An 18441-nucleotide genomic window follows, 5' to 3' on the forward strand; every position below is an offset into this window, starting at 1 on the left:
TTTTGGCAGTTAAAAGGAAAAAAGTTGATTGCACTCTACAAAGGTAAGGTAAGGCCTGGGATAAACACAAAGGAAAGAGGGCAAACGTTTTGGCTTTAGAAAGTCAAGGAAATTTATTTCCTGAGGTCATGAGACAGGAAGTAGATTCCTAGCCACAGTAAAGGAGGTCTCCTAATGAAGGCGAGAATGCCTAGTAAGACATGCTCAAGAGAGCAGATTGCTCTGCTAGCGCTTGGGAAGCTGCAAATCTTAGCCACTTTGAGTCAATTATGAAATTTCTAACAAAAACACACACATTTAGTGTTTGAATCTGAGTGGAAGTCTTGTTCCAAAGGAGGAAAGAATATCCATCAAGAGATGAGGGTGGGTCCTAGCCACGGTGATAGCTGAGGGGAGCAGGATGGGGTCTAGCACTCCAGACACCATTAGGAGACCTCTTGGGGCAATTGACTTGTGCTCCAGCCGCTGGGTCAGATTTCAGACAGGAAGTATTTGTGGCAGGTTAGTGTCAGGTCAGCGGGCTGGAGGAGTTTCTGCTTCCAGGTCATTATCGTTTGGGTCCCCAGGGAAGAGTCTTGGGGGCCACTTGAGCCCCAAAGCTGGGGAAGTCTTCAGAACTGCTCATATCAGGGGCCTAGAGCAAACAAAAAGGGAACAAGTTAAGCTCCTGCCCTGCTGCCAACCTGCACGATGCGCCCCTGAGCTAAGCAGCATTCCTGATGTCCCATGAGCAGAGACAACGGGTGAGGGCCGAAAAGTATCATTATATCCTCAGGACTGCCCCGGGTGGATGGTCAAGCCGTGTAGAGATGACATTTGGGAGGGTGCAGATAGGAGCAAATGGCAGGCGGATCGAGGGCTCCCAGCCTCAGGAACTCGGACACTGCAGCGGGGTCAGGCCAGTCCTGCGGCCGCACCAGGGCAGCTGAGGACAGAGCCGCGATGCGCCCCAGCTCTCTGCTCCCAGCCAGAACACAGCCGCAAACATCGAGCCAGTTCTGTGCCACAGCAGAAGAGTCAGAAGTCCCAGGGCCCCGTCCCTACCCTTAAAAGCAACGCGATCTGGCAGGGCACTTTCTGGTAAGGGTCCCCCCATTCCCCACAGCTCCACAGTCGGGTACTCAGCGTGGGCAAGATGTTTGGAAGAAAGAGATAGCAAGGGCTTTGGAAGGTGGAGAGGCAGAGCCCAGGCCTGCTCTCAGTTTGCACGGGCCACAAAGACCAGGAGGGCCCTTCACTGCTTTCTCTGCCGCCACGGGAGGGAGAGTGCTCTGTCTCCCCAGCCCAGATGGGAAGAGACCTCAGACCTTGGCAGAGGGTGCCACACGCCCTGTGCCCCCAGGCCCGGGGCAGAAGCAGCACTCACCTTTTCGTTGTTGACAGTGGCCCAGGGGGCATCTCTCACCACAAAGCCCTTGGATGGAGCCTTGGACTCTTCATGTGAAGAGGGCTTCATATACACCTGCATTGCCTCGTTGTCCACCACATCTGCAAGCTGCAGTGACACAGCCCAGTTAGGGGGGGGGATCTTGATAGTTCCTCAGACTGGTATAACATGCCTGCCTCCCATCTCACCACGCTGCAACCTGTCCAAGGTCACCAGTCTGCTCTACAGTGACAAAACACAGTGTTTCTGCACTAGTCTGAGGGCCACCAACTCCTAACTGATGCAAGGTACAGCAAGGCAACATGTGCCCATTCTGGTGGTGTTCCAGCATTCTCATTCACTGTCCTCTCCTGGACAGTGGGACCAGTCCCTGCACTGCTTTACAGAGCACAGCCTGGGGCTCTGTGCCCAGCTGGTCTGAGGGACAGCTGCAGATGAGGGCTGACTGCCACCTTCACAGGGCTCGAGTTCTCCAATGCAGTGGTAGAAAATACCACATGGAGATACTTCAGACATCAGCTCTGTGGCAGAGGAAATCCTTGCTAAGCCCCTGCACAGACTTGCTGAACACTTACATATTCTTCCTCCAAGTTCAGGATGTGATCAATAGCTTCTTCCACATTCTCAGGGAGTCCTGTCACAGTCACACAGTTGGGGTCAGGAGCTCCACTCTGGGGAAAGCGAATATCCACCTGCAACACAAGGAATGGGATAGGACTTACACCTGCACATCTGAAAAGCCACAGACTCCCCACAACCCTTGTCATTAGATTCACAGAAGAGAAAAGCCCTGATCCGTTCAGGGCTGCAAGTCTGTTTAGAACCTCCGTGGTTCAGATGCTGGGGGGTGCACTGGAATATACCCCCATAAAGGAAGGCAGAGCAGAGTTTGCAGTAATGACCCATCTTCCACAGCAGCCCTGCTGTTCTCACTGCCCAGAGGCCCACTGCTTTCTGCGCAGCACTTGCAGCAGAGGCAAAAGAGGGCTGCATTTCCAGACAGCATCCTCACGCTGCTGCCAGCATTTTCACCATCAAGCCATTAGCATGAAGCACAATAAGCTTTCTGTCTCCTCCACAAATAGAGTAATCCTGGCTGACAACCACTTTATGGAGCTGGCTTAGTGCACCCCACACCCAGCCACTGAGCTCTCTCACAGCTTGCCTTCCAGATGGGTGCAGGGAAGCCACACAAGACAGGACCAAAACCAAAGGCTGCTCATTTGGGAACCAAACAGCTTGTTTCAACAACTGAGACCAGCCAAGATGCAAGTCTCCAAAGCCTTGTCACTCTGGGTTCACATTCACTGCTGCCCTTGTAGTTAAGCACACTGCTACTGCCACATGCTGTCAGGGGCAAAGGTCCCCGCGCTTCCCAGAATCAACAGACTTTGCCAAATCTAGAGCCCTGAGAGCGTGTCAAGATTCCCAAAGTCAAGGGAAGCAACAGTGGCCTAGAAAGACAAAGAAATCCAGAGGATTTCCTTGAGTTAAGGTCAAGCTGAGGGGGTGTGGGCACAGTCTCCTCCCAGACCCCCCCAGCAATAGGCCTGGCTGTCCACTTCCAGTAATCGGAGTAGCTGACAGAACCACCTCCTCCCTTTGAGGACCCTGTGGGACCCTGTCTGCAAGAAACCCACTAGAAGGGCTGCACAGAGGGACAGAGATCAGTGCTGTTTGCAGGGATAACCCAGAGCACCAAGGAAGTATTTCCAGGTTCCTCTTCTGGTTGTGTTCCAGCAAGACAGGAAGGGCTCAGCCTCCTCCCTGCCTGGCTCCCAGAAGAAGGGTGACTCACAGCTGAGGTCATGCGGGGATGCTTCAGCCGGTGCCTGGGTGCGGTGCCCAGACAGCCCAGCTGCCCAGGGCATAGGGGTGCCCTGGCCCAGGGACTCTGCTCACATGCTTGTGGTGACAGAGCAGGACAGCACTGGCTTTTCCTTCGTGCCTGTTCCAGCTCAAGGTGCTCAACAAGCACAAGACACAAGGACCACAGGATGCGAGCCTCACGTTCCTCAATTCAGGAACAAAGCACAAAGCTGCTACCAAGCTCTTCGCACAGGAGCACCACTGGCCACCCAGGCCCAGCCCAACCTCTGCCGCATCGCCCCACCACTCACCTTGAACTCATCCATGATTTTGCGGATGGCTTTACCACGTGCACCAATGATGCGTGCGTGAACGCGATGGTCCAGAGTCACATCCTCAGAGACCATCTGCTCCAGTTCGCCAACGATCTTCATGATGGCATCCCGGGCAGCCTCGGCGTTCTTCTCATAGCCAGTGATGGTGATCTGGTCTTGGGCCTGGAGCACAGGGAAATGTGTGAGAAATCAGGCTCATAAGCAGCTGAGCAAGCCTTCTCCCTGCTAATCCTTTTTACCCTCCACCTTATCCAAAGGCAGTGCAGGGAGTTCAGAGCCCTAGAGAAGATGCTATCCTTCTTACGGTCAGAGACAACCAGCAGCCCTCCTTGCACCCCCCTCTGACCTCTCACCTGGCTTTCATCATCCTTGTCAGGGAACTGGATGTTGACCTCATGCTCTGTGCGTATCTGGGTGATCACCGCTCCCTTCCGCCCAATGATTTTAGGGTGATACTTGGGATCCACAGTGACTGTCAGCTTGAAGCTTCGCAAGGCCTGGAACAGGAGAAACAGAGTGAGATACAACAGCAGGGAACACACCATGGCTGGTCCACTGACGTTCATGTAAGTCCCAGTGTTTCCTTCTGGCTTCTGAGATGCGCAGAACAGATTCTGCAGGGTCGTGCTTGAGTGTATGTGGCTACAGAAGAGCACCCAAGACATCCATATACTGGGGCTCTGTGCTTCTGCCAAGTTCAGCAGGAAACTACAAGCAGCAAACAATCATCCAACTCATCCCTCACCTATTTATTCAGAGCTGTGATAAGGATTCAATGAGAATAGGTACAGAAAGACTCCTAGCACAGTGAGATTCCCACCCTGCAGTGTCTCAAAGGTACATCAAGGTATGATAGAGCCCTGGACAGTCCAAAGTTACCTGAAAGCAGAATCTGAAAACTTTCCTGTCAGTTCATGTTAAATGAGTTACATTTGGGTAACCCACTTATGAGCACTCCACACCTGCAGAGCACCTAAGATGAGTGGTTCCAGGAGTCTGTGCAACTTCTGAAAGGAACACCCAGAGACTGAAGCCTTGTTTGGCTGGAAGGAAGAAGGACAGGCACAGGCCTTACCCGATCCTCTTGTTCAGCCTGCAGCTCCTTCACTCTTTCCAGCAGCCCAGCCTTGGCACGGTCCAGGTTGGTAGCCAACCCAGTGATGGTGATGATATCCGACTGCAGCTCAGGAGCAGGGACCTGGATGTTCACCTGAGTAACAAGCAGTGATTATCATTCTGTATTACTGCTTGTTTTGTATCACTTGTGATGCCTATCACCACAGGTTGGCATCTCACTGATCTCCCCTGCTGCCAAGACCAGCTCCCACCCAGACAGCCTAAGCCACAGAGTGGTTGAGGTTGGAAGGGACCTCTGGAGGTCATCTAGTCCAACCCCCTGCTCAAGCAGGGCCACCTACAGTCAGGTGCCTGGGACCATGTCTAGATGGTTTTTGAATAGAACCCGGTTTCTTCTGCTGTTATCAGATTGCTTTGCTGTGGGGTTTCAGCCCCCAGCAGTCCCTGTACCAGCCCAGAGAGGCTAGGAAACAAATACATGTTCAACAGTGCTGCCTGCAGCCAACCTGCATCAGCCCCAAGAGTCCCTGTGGACTTCTGGGGAATTCTCCCAAAGGGCAGGCACAGCAGAGCTGTTTCCCATGGCCTAGGAGGAAATCAACTCTCACACTGGTGAGGAATCCCTGTAGGCACCGAACAAGTCATGCAACACGCGCAGCATTGACACCGATCACACAGCTTCAACACAAAACCTACCGAGCCCCAGAGCCAGGGACTAAATGACACAGGTCTCATTTTCTTGTTACAGAGACTATATTGCATGGTCAAACCACAACAGTCCTGAGTGTGTCACAACTGATTGCCACCGCCACAACCGTGGTCACTTACAGATTCTCCAGGACAGAGGAGATGGGAGGAAGGGCAACCACTTACTTCAAACTCATCCATCATTTTGCGGATTCCACTTCCTTTCTGGCCAATGATGTAACGGTGAAGATCAAAGGGAACTTCCACCTCAATGGTGACAGGAACCAGAGCCTGCAGGGGAGAGAGCACAGTTTACCAGCTGAAAGACTTCTCCTGTCTTTCAGCTTGCCATATACTTGCCCAAAAGAACATGTGGCTGAACTGAAGTACATTCCCTTGTAGTCAGTCTACAAACTCTATAGGAAGAGAGAGCGGCTGCGAACACCAAGATGACCTTTTGGACGTTAAAGCATTTTTCCCAAACAAGCAATCTTAAATCCTGCCTCTGGGGACAGGCTGTTTTCATCCTCGGCTTCCATCTAGCAGAGACTTGGAAAACGTCATTGAAGGAGCACGGCAAGGTCTGCTAAAGCTAGAATGGTTCAGCCTCAGACTCCCTTCTCTTTCCAGCTGTGCTCCATAAAACATGCATGTCATGTTTTTATGGCAAGTAACTCAGGGCTGCCTATAAGGTCTAGCAATTGCAAGGTCAGGCACTACGACTCAAGCCACCAGGCTAAATCAGAGAGGACTTCCCTTGAGCGGTACACACCACCTCCAAAGTTAGCATCAGTGACCGCCTGGATTGCAGTCTTGACCGAGTAGCTTTTATTACCACCACTAAAGCCTGCAGTGAGCTTCTTGCATCAGGGCCTCACTACATTACAGGGCTAAGGGTCTTAGAAAGCCACTTACCTGCAGCGCCTCCTTTGCTGCCTCGCACTTCTCCCTGCGGCCAGAGATGATGATGATGTCGCACTTCTTTGGAGAGCTGGGATCTGCATCCTTCCCATCCTTGCCTTCCCCACCTTCCTCACCATTCTCCTGTACAGCTGGCTCTGCAACAGGGGCTGGAAACATGGCAAATCTCCTGTTAAATGCACAGAGTCCCCTCCTTGCTCATTATTTCCCCCTCTAGATCCTCAGGCTTTGCCACAAGAAGTCAGACACTTCAGGCTACTATGGAGATCACTCCTAGCACAGGCAGCTTGCCATGGCTTAGCCTGGAACGAGCGAAACAAGAACATCCACTGAGACAGTCTGCTCCTCACCTCTCTGCACAGCATTGACATTGCCTTTGCCTGCACAGAAAGGACCTGCAGTTGCACTGTGGAAGCAGAGGCTGCACTCCTACGTCAGCAGAGGCAACAAGTAAGGCTGGCAGTTTCTCCCCCAACAGGAAAGTTCTCCAGCACAGCGCTGGATGTTACAGTGGGACGGCTGGTGCTAGGCTGTGCTGAATTCAGTATACCCAGCAACGAGAGCGTGAGAGCTCAGAGAGACCTTGGTAACCTGTAGAGCCCTTTTTGCTGGGGTAGGTCCTCATAATCCCTGCGCTCTGGTGAGAACACATTTAGAACACACAGGTCTGTGTGTTTACCTCCTAAAACTGTCCCCTCTTCCCAAGAGGGCAAGGCTGATGCTGAGCCCAGAATTCAAAGACACTACAGGGAACACCTGGGGTCAGTTCTCCATAGATTTTAAGTAGAACATCTCCACTGACAGGGAGTGCAGGCTACACTACACTATGCTCATTTGATCACCCCAACTACCATGCGAACATGCATCCATGGGTATACCTGGGTTCTCCTCCCTGTCAGGGAATTTGATCTGGACACCATAGTCTCGGGTGATCTGCTGGATCCGGGATCCTTTGGGGCCCATAATGGAGCGGTGGAACTTTTGTGGGATGGTGCATTCGATTGTCACTTGAGCTTCCTGTGAGAAAGCAGAGAAGCTCTATCATGATGCAGCCTGTTTCACATCAGAAAACAGGATGCTTGTGCAAGGTGAACTCCATAACGGACAGAGAAAGGAGTTAGAAAAGTTAACAGCTGCTGACAGGGGAAGAACCGGGAGTTTCCTAGAATCTTTCGTCTCTCAGAGAAGTTAGCAGAGGATTTCTTAATGAAGGCTGCCTCCAAAGCATGATGTCAAAGGCTTCTGAGACCAAAGCTCAAGCTCTGTATTACACTGAAGGGGAGGAAGCATTAGAAGGAAAAAGATGAAGAAGGAAGGAAGGGAACAGGTTTGACAGCTGGCTGCTTCCAAAAGCCAATACTAACAGCACAGGAAACCCCGGAGAGCAACCACTGCCCAAGGCAGGCATGGAGAGGCACAAGAAGGCTCCAATCTTTTAATGTCTAGAAGTAGACCTCAAGGAAAGGTCTCCTATTTTGACTCCTAAAAACCAAGAAGGTGGTCAGAGGAGGCAATTCCTTCATATAGCGTTGCCATTTTGGAGCCAGCTGCCATTCCCCAGGCCGGGACCTAAAGTCTGGAGACCCTATAGGTGGACAGCAAAGCTTCAAATCCCAGAACTACTGTGGGACTTGTTCACATAAAGCTTGGCTGTACAGCAGGCTCAAAGAGGGCACTGCTGAAGCAACAAACTATAGAAGAAACAGTTTTCCTGCGACATACCAGGTCCTCGATGATCTCCTGGATGCGTTTCTTGGCTGCCTCCACACAGTCCTTGGCTCCCTTGAGGGTGACTTTGTCGCTCTGGGTGCCAGAGCGCGGGAAGCTGACCATCACACCACCATACTCATCTGCAATCTCACGCAGAACTTGGCCCCTCCGGATGACAAAGTGGCGGTGGTGCTTGGGGTCAACCACCATGGAGTCTTCAACCACATTATCCTGCCAACAGACGACAGTCAGTCAACTCTGCTTGTCCTGGTGATAAGCATGAGTTTGCTGCACTCAACAGCAATCAGTTTACAACCTCACCCCAACATGTGACTGCAAGGAGGATCTTCCTGAGCTCCCATGAAGGGCAGCAGACGGTTTTAGGACAAGCAGGTCCTCCACGCTGATTCGTTACATCTTGCTACAGTGATAGGCAAGAAAGTAGAAAAAGTAGCTCATACCAGGTTCTTGATGAGGGCCTCCAACTCCTTCTGTGCCTCTTTGACAGCTTCCTCTGTTCCCATGATAGTGATCAGCTCCTGATCTTTGTCCTCAGAGGTTGGGAAGATGATGCGGGCCCCAGTGTTGTCACGCACCTTACGGATGTTGCCACCACCCTTACCAATAAGGAATTTGTGGTACTCTGGCTTTGCACGGAGGTCCACAGTGTAACTCTTCGTTTGCTGAAAGGAGTCAGATACCCACGGAACATGTCAATATATAGAAAATACACATCAGCATGTAGGTATGTTACCTGCACCCACATACGCAGTGTTGCAAGAGCAAGGTAGATGCAGCATGCTGTCAAAGTCAAAAAGGTGTACAATGTCTTAAATTAAAACCACTACCCGAAAGATGTTCTCAGGGCTGAAAAGCTAACTTTACACTCAGCACGACTGGTGAGAATATGAGCAGAAAAGACTTCCCTAGGAGAAGGGTCTTTCACACAAGGCAGCATAACCATTTGCTAACTCACTGCTGCAAGCCAGGCAGCAGAGGCAACCAACCGATCAGGAGAACATGTCCACATGCTGATATTAGAAAGGGATTTTTATTGCTATTAAAATGACCAGTCAGTCAGTCAGCCACAACTCAGAGCAAGGTCTTGTAACCCAAAGTTCTCAAACCTGGTTATATGCAGTGAAATGGAAGAACTGGAGCTGAAATTCAGAGATCAAGAAAAAAAGTAAAGGAGATACGCAGAGTAAGAGTAAGCTGTTTCGGAGAAGTGTGGATACCCAACAGCATTCAAACCACCAGAGTAGGGAGCCTTAACCCCTTGAGTATGTCCCCAGCCTGGGCAGAGCAGCGTTACAGCCAGTTCTTCTACCCATGGGGAAAGAACTCATTGTCACACGGATGGAAGCATAGTTTTCTTTTAATCATCCAAACTGTACTCAAATCCCTCAAAAAAGGATTAGGCTGTCCGATGCCAGAGGCTTCCCAGCAGGCAGAGGGGATCACCAAACCCCAGAAGGAAACGGCTGGCCAAACAATCTGCTCCTTCCTCTGTGAGACAAGGCTCACCTTCTCCTCTGCCAGGTGGAGCAGCTGTTTCTTGGCTTTCTCCACATCCTGGGCTGGGCCCCTGATGGTCACGGTGTCGCTGCCAGAGCCCTCGGTGGGGAAGTGGATGTGGACTCCACCACACTCCTCCATGATGGAGCGGATGAAGCGGCCTTTGGCGCCAATGAGGGAATTGTGCAGTTTGGAAGGAATAGAGACCTCCACCTCTGTGATGTTGGCCTAAGAGAGGACAGTACCAGGCTGTTAGAGGGTAAGCAGAGTGGGTGCAAATATATTTCTGCAGCTTGACTCATTCCCACGTTGCCAGCAGCTATATGGAGCTGTAAGAAATGCCTGACCAGAGGGTTTGAGACTGGCTACTCCTGACCCATGAGCAGCCACAAACTTAGGTTTAAGAGTCAAGAACAGACCGACACACACATTTGTCTCCCTGCCCTCCCCCACTACAAGCACTTCTTCTGTATTTATGTCTTCTAGCAACATTTTCAAGTCCCTCATCTGCAACAGGCCAGTCATTTCACTTACCAGCTCCTTCTGGATGGCAAGAATTCTGTGGCGAGCAGCCTCGCAGTTTGCTCTCTTGCCTGTGATAACAATTGTCTCCGAGTTGCTGTTCTCTGCTGGGAGATCAATTTTGGTGTTGCTTTCTTCACGGATCTGTGACAAAGGAAAAAAATAAAATCATCTCAGAGGCGTCCCATGTCAGAAAAAAGCCCTTGGAGGTTATATTTGACATCACCAATGAGCAGGAGAGAGTAGCGAGTGGGATTTAGCTGCAGGCAGTTACCATAATGAGCACTGGAGATAGGAACAATATCTCACCTTCTTGATGTTGGCACCGCCTTTCCCTATGATGTTCTTGTGGAATTGTTTGAAGATGGGGACAGAAATAGAAAAGCTGTTTTCAACCTAAGGGAGAAAGGAAGGGAGAACTGAAGATTACACTGTCATGGCAAGCGAGGCCCTGTCCCAGGAACTTGATAAACAAGCTTCTGACAATAGGCTTAGACCCAAGGAAGTTCTCTACACAAGAGACTTGTAAGAATAAATAACCTTCCCCTAGAGCCCTTAAGTAACAGGTATTACACCTCCCTGCCCCAATCCAGCCAGAGCAGTGTCCCACGCTCCCTCATCTCGAGGTGTTTCAGCCCTAGCCAAGTCAGTAACAGCTCTGCTTTATTCCAGGGTTATCCAGGCATGTAGGAGAGAACAGCAGACAGACATCCCGCTTACCAGGTCTGCCACCATCTTTTGCATGTACTTGGTGCACTTCTCCACCTCATTTTTGGGGCCTCTAAGTTGGACGATGTCACTCTTGTGCGCAGGGTCTGGGAAGTTGATGATAACCTGCAGGAGGGGGTCATTTACAGTCAGCTCAGGCAAATGCAAGAATTGCTGTGTCAGACACATGCAAAGGTTGGGGGGATCCTACGCATCCCCTTTCCCATTTGGAAGAGGGTAACCATGTTAGTAGCCTCTGGTCAAAAGAACTATCTTCTCATACATATTAGATACTGAGCCACTAAATTTATGACTTCAGCGACAATGTGTCTACTACCCAAATAGGAAATACCCACTCTGGAGTCCTCATCTCCTAGAAAGCCTTACCTCTGGGAATTTCTCCCGGATTTCCCGGATCCGCTCGCCCTTCTGCCCAATGATGGTCCGGTGGAATTTCTGCTCAATTATTAGGTCCTTGGTGCGTTCATTTTCCTGATGAGAACAGAGTTTTCACTGAGCATCCAGCTGGAGAGCCACCTACTTTTATTTACCAGTTTGCTGCCTGACAGTTTACTTGCCAGCATTGTCCCTCTTTTCTCCTCTAGACAAAATTCACTCTAGGTTGATAGAGAAGGGGTATCCAAGGGAACAGAGGAACACATCTGGGAATAAGAACTTGCACTTGTCGTGAGATGTAAGTGCTCTGTGGGCAAGGGGCACACACTTGCACCAGAAGGTTACAAGGGAAGATACGAGCCCAAACCCTGCAGCCTCCCAAGCATCACATCCTACTCACCATACGGGAAGCGAGTTCCAGCAGCTCTTTCTTGGCCTGTTGGACCCCCTGTGGGTCTCCTTCAATTCTGATCAGGTTGCTCTTCTCATTGTCCGGGGGAATGCGCACAGACACCTTGTAGAGGTCCTTAATCCTGTTAACTTCAAGGGAAGGACTGTGGTGACACAGTCTGCTAGGCAAAGACTTGGAAGCAAGGCACCCTGATTATCAGTGCTTAGAGGCTGTTTAAGAAGTAAACCAGCCTCTGAGGAGGGGCCAGTGGGGTGGGGTTGAAACAGGGGAAAGCGCCTCTTCAACCCTGGAGCTCGGTGAGAGCAGGTCTGTCCCACACAAGAACCTGTACAAGTAAATACTGTGGCATCTAGAGGCAATTGCTCACTTGCCAGAGTGAGGCATCTGTTTCTTCCCCAAACAGCACCACATTTATATCAGAAGATGATCACTCATTTCTAATCCCATATTGTTTTTTGGGGAGAAAGTAACCAGGCAGATTTCTACCACCCCCAACTGGCTGCTAAAATGTAATTCGCATAGAGCAACTTCAAAAAAGAAAAAAAAAAAAAAAAAGAGGAAAAAAAAGACAATTCTTCATCCAAAAAGACCCCAACACATTTCCTCCAGGACATGGCAAAGTAATCCCACCACTGTTCAACCTCCCAAGACACTTTCACACATTAAAGCCATCCCAAGGCCTCACTGCCCATTTATCTCCTTGTGCTAACACCACAGAAGAGCAGAGGAAATTTCCGTGATGGAGGCAGCACACGGGAGGAGCTCCAGAGCCCCTGATAGGATCTACTAAACACGGAGAGCCCAGGATAGGAAGGATTAGAAAGGCACCCCACTTACTGTTAGCTCCATTCTTGCCAATGAGGTGTCGATGGAATTTGTGGTCAACGTTGATTTCTGCATAATCCATCCGGTTGATCTACAAAGAATTACACAGGGCTAGGGAGGGTAGGCCACCACCTCTCCTGTCTTGTGCCCTAAGTAACTGCCTACTGCCAGTATTGGCGCTGACTCTCCAGTAGTCAACTGCAAGCACTCCTCCTGCTACTAAGCAGAGCAGAAGCACTCCCCTGGTTTGAGCTGAGAGCACCACGCTTGTGAAACATTTAAAGGAACTGCTAAGCCTCTCCAGCTACGACTGAAAGAGAATCCTTCCTTCTCTGCATCAAAAGATTTAACACATGCTGCTGATTTTTTAAGAATGCTACAGACAAGCTTCATAACCAAGGGTTTCACCCATGTGCCACACAGCTTGTCTTCTGCAAGTTCTGTTAAGCACATCATGTGGATGTGATACACACATCATCTCTGCTCTGCTACCCCTTCTTCCCCCTCTTTCTTCTTATGTACTGGAACTAGTAACACCAACTTACCAGATCCTTGACCATGACTTCAATCTGTTCCTGGGCCACATTCACATCTTCTGTAGGTCCTTCCAAAGTGATTTTATCCTCTCCTTCAGTGAATTCGATGTGAACCTTGAGACACAGGCAATGAATCCAGTAAGAATTTCCAAGATACAAGCCAGGACAATGCTGTTAGTCAGGCCTACACTATCAATCCCTGCCACTAGGAGATGGCTTCCTTCCCACTAAGTACACACATCATCCCCATGGTTTCAGAAGTAGGTAGTTTAGAATTCTGGCCATATCAGTCTAGAGCCCAAGGCTTTGGTGCTGTCCTGGAGTCTGCGAGGGCTTTGGAGAAGTTACCTGGTCTTTCTCTAGATATGAGGGATACCAGGGAGAAGCCTCACTGAAGTCAACATTTGCAGGTATCCTACTACATCAATTCTCAAAATAGTTCCACATAAAGCTTCCTTTGAAGAGCTCAACCCATGAGAATAACATAGGATGAGCAGTGTTTGCAGCAGTAAAAGAGAGGCTCCCCTTAATATTAAGATGTGTGTCATTTCCTCCCTGGTTTTCCCCACACTAGAACACATTTCTCTCTTCTACAAAAAGTGATCTGGGCTAAACCACATTCTACATCAGAGGGTGCTAAGCTAACCAGCTCATCCATACCTTTGGCATCTGCTGAGTTATTTTGGCCAGGTTTTGTCCTTTCTTTCCAATAATGAAACGATGAAGCCAAGAGGGGGCAGAGACCGAGGAGACGGTAAAACTGTTGGCCTGAGAGACAGAAAAACAGAGAAGCTGTTCAATGGACAGACTGGAAGAGGTCTTCACAAAAATTCAGTGCCAAATTCCCATGCTGCACCCTCAGTATTGACTTCTAAGCTGCATCTCTAACAGGTCAACAGAGACCACCCCCCTACACCAGTCAGTGCTCACAGATGTATCTCTAGGGACTTTCAAAGAAGGCCTAGCCCATCTTGTCAGTACCTTTGCATAGACTTCAGTCAATGCTTGCCCAAGCTTTTCAGGCTCGCCTCGCAGTATCACCGTCTCCGAGCTACTGTCAGTGGGTGGGATCTCGACAGAGACTCCAGTTTTCTCCAAGATCTCCTGCAGGGAATTCCCCTTGGGGCCGATGACATACTTGTGCTGGGACTTCTTCACCTCCACTGCAATGGTAGTAGTCTTCTTTTTCTGTAGGGGCAGAGGCACTGGGGCATCAATCACAAGGGGGCAGGGAAGGACAAGAGCGAAAGGAAGAGGCACAAGATGCAGTGAAACTCTGCACCCAGGAAAGAGCAAAGCAAAGGTGAGCACAGTGGTTCTGCAGTACCCTAGCACCCTTCGGGCCCCTGCCCACAGAAAGCTCTGTGCTCAAAAGTTCACAGGTGATGTACAGAAACTAGTATCCTGTGTCAAGCTCCCTGGGACACTACATGGAAGAGACCACATACACACAACCCTTCCTGCCCAACAGGGCTTGACACCCCGTAGTCCCTCAGGCAGTGCTGTAATGAAACACCATGTAGGCTATGAGGCTGTAAGCTGATTATTTCTGTTGAAATCCAGACTGGTAGAAATACAGACCTAACCACGAGGAAAAACTGCCCAACAACCCACAACAAGGATATTCACAGCAATGGGGGCTGTGGAAAATAAACTGGACTGAAATTCACTCTTCAGCAACTTCTACTTTTGTAGCAACTTTGATACTGTCAGCTGGCCACCACTGTAGACACTTCCTTCCTTCCTTAGTAGCACCTGCATGAACAAGAGCCAAGGGAGCTCTTTGTGATCTGCTAATTCCCATGACACAGAAAAGTGAGAAATCTATCACCTCCCTGGTAGTATCGCCCCAAGCTCCGCTTTGCCAAATGGGGAAATGGTAAGGTCCAGGGCGATGTACTGCAAGGGCTGCTGAGCCAGAGCTGACATGAGGAGGATGCAGAGGGATGCACAAAAGTAGAACAAGAAGGAAAGAGGGACTACAAGCAGCTGGGGGGAAGACGGGAAGCTTTATGGACCACCCATACCTTCTCCTCATAGATCTTCTTAACACGAGCCACGGCTTGGGCTAGCTGCTCCTTTTCTCCTGTGAAGACTATCTCTGTCTTGTTTACGCTGGGTGGAGGAATGTTGATGCGCGTCCCTGTGTCCTGCATGAGCTCGCTCACCAGCTTGTTGTAAGGGCCAGCAATAAAGGGGTGGTACACTTTCTCCACGTCCAGCCGCTCCACGGCACGCTTATCCTGCAAAAGCCCAGAACAGACCACGCTGGGAACTGCCCTCCATATTACAGTCTCTGCCAGACACAGCTAAGTTCCCACTGCTTGACACTCTGGCCCAAGCACCCTTTTCAGTTTGTGGGCTTGTAGATCTCCATCCCTTTCAATCTACAAATACTGCTGTTGCTGCTGATGATATACGATATTCACCTCTGTAATCTCCTGCCTTATCTCAGCTGGCATCTAATATGGTTCACTTCAAATGTGAAACACGCTTATCTGACTTCAGAGATGGACAAAATGGAGAACCACAAGTTGTAGAAGCTGGCCGCGGTGCTCGTACAGCCAGTGGCACGGTATACATCTCCATTCAGACTAATGTATTAGCCACTGACTGTGGCCATGGCGGCTACAAACATCTAATATACCACAGAGAAGCAAAATGGCTGTCCAGCTAATGCCATGAGGGAGATCACAGTACTGAAGTACCTGCTCAGCAGATATAAGCAGGATCTCGTGTCGGGCCTTCTCAATCCCTTCTTTAGTGCCGGTGATCTTGATCTGGTTGCTGGGGTCATCTGGGCGGGGGATCTGGATTTTGGTTGCAGTTTTGAGCTCCAGGTCCTGCAGCTTCTCGCCATTCTTTCCAATGACAAAACGATGGTGCTCCTTGGGGATGGCAACTGTCGCTGAAGCCTGCAACACCAAGAACCAAGCACCTGTGAGAACCCTTGCCTACATGGCAGATCCACAGGAACAGAGCCAGGGAAAGCAAGTTAGCAGTACTACTCAGGAGCAAACACACAACGCCTTCCCAGCACATTCTGTCCGAGGACTGACACTGTAGCAGAACAGTTGATCTACGGTGCCTGTAGATCAGGAGTCTAAAACCCACCTTTCCTTCAAAACCCTTCTGTTCGCCCAGGACAAGTACTCTGAATTAGCAAAGGCCTTTCGGCACAGACAAGGAGGTGCCTATTCTCCACTGTAAGACACTGGAGCAGTACCAGACACAACTGAGATGATGGCTCATGGGTGGAGTTTATCTGAACTCTGACATCTGCTGCCAAGACTACAGAGAACAAGACACGGTCTGACTCCTAGGAAACAGAAATTCAACACCAGAAACCTATTCCAGCAGGCAGACAGCTAGGAGATGCTTACTGCTACTAAGTACTGCTCCTGGGACTGCTTCTAGAAGACCTCTCTTGGAAAAGGGGTCCCAAGAGCTTCTCTCAATATAGCGGTAAAGGGCTGGTTTGAAACAGGGATCCCTGATTTCTTCCTTTCTCGCTGAGTTTTTACTGACCTGGTAGCTTATGATTGCTACCGTGCTCCTGATGCCTGTGAGTATGTAACTACTAACAGTAATTAGACACTTAAAATTCAAGCTACAATGGGAAAAATAAAAATAAAAAAAGATCACTCGGTGTGACTCTTCAACTCTGTGTCCCTGTACTGAAGGCAGGCAAGCCTAGAGGAAGTTGGGAAGACAGACACACCTTCCAGACCCGGGGCCAGGGCAGCATTTGAGGACAGTGGGTCACGGATCTGTGGCAGTACGACCTGAACTATTTTTTCAGATACACATTATGTAGGGTTTGTCCCTTTCCCTTCCCTCTGGCAGGGTATGACACATGGGCGAAACACCACTAAGCAGACATGGTATTAACTACTGCATTAACTACTTTTGACATTACACTTTAAAACCTGGCTGTGTTATATCCTAACAAGAACTACCATCTTGATTATGAACTCAGGAATCTGAAGGTAAGAAATCAAAACCTATAGGACTGAAAGGAGAAACAACAGGGCACTCCTTACCAGTGTGGCTTGAGTTACACAATCCTGAGGCTTTCAACTTTTGGCAGAACTTCCTCTTCTCTACTTTTCTTTCTCCCATCCCTCCACGTTCTCCTCTGAAGGACTTCAGAGAAAGCACAGTCCCATTCTCACACACTACTAGCTTTATGCAAGGGGCCTGCACCCCCTCTGGCACCAGCACCTCAGCACAAAGTCACTGTTTGCAATTCAAGTGTTCAGAGATTGCAGACTCCACCCTTCATGCAACACCATGGCCTGTAATTAGTTTTGAACGCTATTTTAAGCCTCATTTCCATTCCAAATTGGCAATTGTGTGCTTTGAAAATATATGGCAAAGCTGAATTAGTCATCTAATAACACCTCTTTGGCTTATAAGCACACACACCCAAGGGTCTCAAAGCATTTGTGAGTCTTGGGGAAGAGCAAAGATGAAGTGAGAAACAGTTAGATGCCCTCACCTGAGTCTGCAGCCGAGCGACAATCTCCTTCCGAGCCTTCATGACTGCTTCCAGCTTGCCAGAGACCATGATTGAAAGGCCCTGGTCCTTTGCGAGAGACAGCTCCAGGTGAGCTCCTGTCTTCTGCATGATGTCAAGGCAGATCTTGGCCTGCTCGCCTTCTCCGAACTGATTCATGTCCTTGTATTTCCTCTCCTCCAGTGGCACATGGAACACCTGCTCAGCCACAGGGCAGATAAAAGAAAGACACAGCAAGCAGTCAGTATGCTTGTGATTGACAGAGCCTCCCTCTTATTGCCGTACAGGACTTTATTGGCATACTAAGTTCCCAGGTGTGTGCAACCCATCAGCCTTTTCCAGGGGTGACATTAGCTGTGACCAGAGAAAGCGCGGGGGCATTGCAGCAGGCAGTCTGTCCCACACTGGGTGTCTTTCCAAAGTACATGGTACGGGGAGGAATACTTTAATGGATTAGTGCTCACTATTTGAATTCTGCAATTCTCCCTTCAGGTCTGTTCCAGCTATTTGTGGAACAGGGATGCAGAGCTTTTTCTGGACATTTTTCCAACATCCGCCTCCCTCCAGAGCAGTCCTAGCTCTCAGCTGCAGCCCTCCTCATGCCCCAGGGTAAAGTTCAGCAAAGAGGATGTCAATCTGACACTTGAAGGATTTCATACTCCAGGGAAAGCGTCACTTCACCTGCTTTTTGGAAGGGGGGGAAAAGGAGGGAGATAAGACACCCACTCCCACCAACCTGAGTGATGACAGAAGCCTTTATCGGTCGGATTTTGCTCCAGGGCCCAGCAGGTTCCTGGGCAGCTTCCAAACATGGTGCTTTCTCAGGGAGCGGAGGGAAGGCTTCCTTGTAGGTTGGAGGATCGTTCTCTTCTTCGGAGTTTAAAGCTGTAACTGGGGTGAAGCAAACAGGGTAAATGAGATGCTCTTCCCGCAGAAATGGCCCCATTCCTATGCACTGCGATTGTATTTAGGCACCGCTAACAAGGGAGAGCTAATGACTTGTGCACTGTTAATCCTATTACAGCTATGCTTGTGGAGCAGCCAAGTCTGGAGCACGACTGACCACAGTACAGACTGCA

The 18441-nt window shown here is 49.8% G+C and overlaps 1 protein-coding gene across 4 annotated transcripts in view; it reads right to left on the reverse strand.

The window, feature by feature from the left end:
• Positions 1 to 87: 87 nt before the first annotated feature.
• The window catches only part of HDLBP (high density lipoprotein binding protein), a 38998-nt gene continuing 20644 nt past the window's right edge, over positions 88 to 18441 (reverse strand). For 2 of the 4 annotated variants that reach the window (XM_054835665.1, XM_054835666.1), the window contains exons 4-29: positions 18099 to 18253; positions 17345 to 17560; positions 15552 to 15758; positions 14871 to 15086; positions 13825 to 14031; positions 13504 to 13611; positions 12853 to 12957; positions 12320 to 12398; positions 11471 to 11610; positions 11062 to 11166; positions 10687 to 10800; positions 10276 to 10362; positions 9979 to 10110; positions 9454 to 9672; positions 9054 to 9086; positions 8388 to 8609; positions 7939 to 8157; positions 7095 to 7233; positions 6211 to 6365; positions 5482 to 5586; positions 4607 to 4741; positions 3885 to 4028; positions 3508 to 3693; positions 1963 to 2079; positions 1367 to 1495; positions 88 to 634 (exon numbers count right to left, since the gene is read on the reverse strand). In XM_054835665.1, the coding sequence (XP_054691640.1) occupies positions 548 to 634; positions 1367 to 1495; positions 1963 to 2079; positions 3508 to 3693; positions 3885 to 4028; positions 4607 to 4741; positions 5482 to 5586; positions 6211 to 6365; positions 7095 to 7233; positions 7939 to 8157; positions 8388 to 8609; positions 9054 to 9086; positions 9454 to 9672; positions 9979 to 10110; positions 10276 to 10362; positions 10687 to 10800; positions 11062 to 11166; positions 11471 to 11610; positions 12320 to 12398; positions 12853 to 12957; positions 13504 to 13611; positions 13825 to 14031; positions 14871 to 15086; positions 15552 to 15758; positions 17345 to 17560; positions 18099 to 18253 (3761 nt within the window). In that variant the 3' untranslated portion in view covers positions 88 to 547. The remainder of the gene's footprint in view (positions 635 to 1366; positions 1496 to 1962; positions 2080 to 3507; positions 3694 to 3884; positions 4029 to 4606; positions 4742 to 5481; positions 5587 to 6210; positions 6366 to 7094; positions 7234 to 7938; positions 8158 to 8387; positions 8610 to 9053; positions 9087 to 9453; positions 9673 to 9978; positions 10111 to 10275; positions 10363 to 10686; positions 10801 to 11061; positions 11167 to 11470; positions 11611 to 12319; positions 12399 to 12852; positions 12958 to 13503; positions 13612 to 13824; positions 14032 to 14870; positions 15087 to 15551; positions 15759 to 17344; positions 17561 to 18098; positions 18254 to 18441) is intronic. The other 2 variants (XM_054835668.1, XM_054835669.1) reach the window with 1 other exon arrangement.

Source organism: Grus americana, chromosome 9 (genome assembly GCF_028858705.1).
Source record: "Grus americana isolate bGruAme1 chromosome 9, bGruAme1.mat, whole genome shotgun sequence".
NCBI lineage: Eukaryota > Metazoa > Chordata > Aves > Gruiformes > Gruidae > Grus > Grus americana.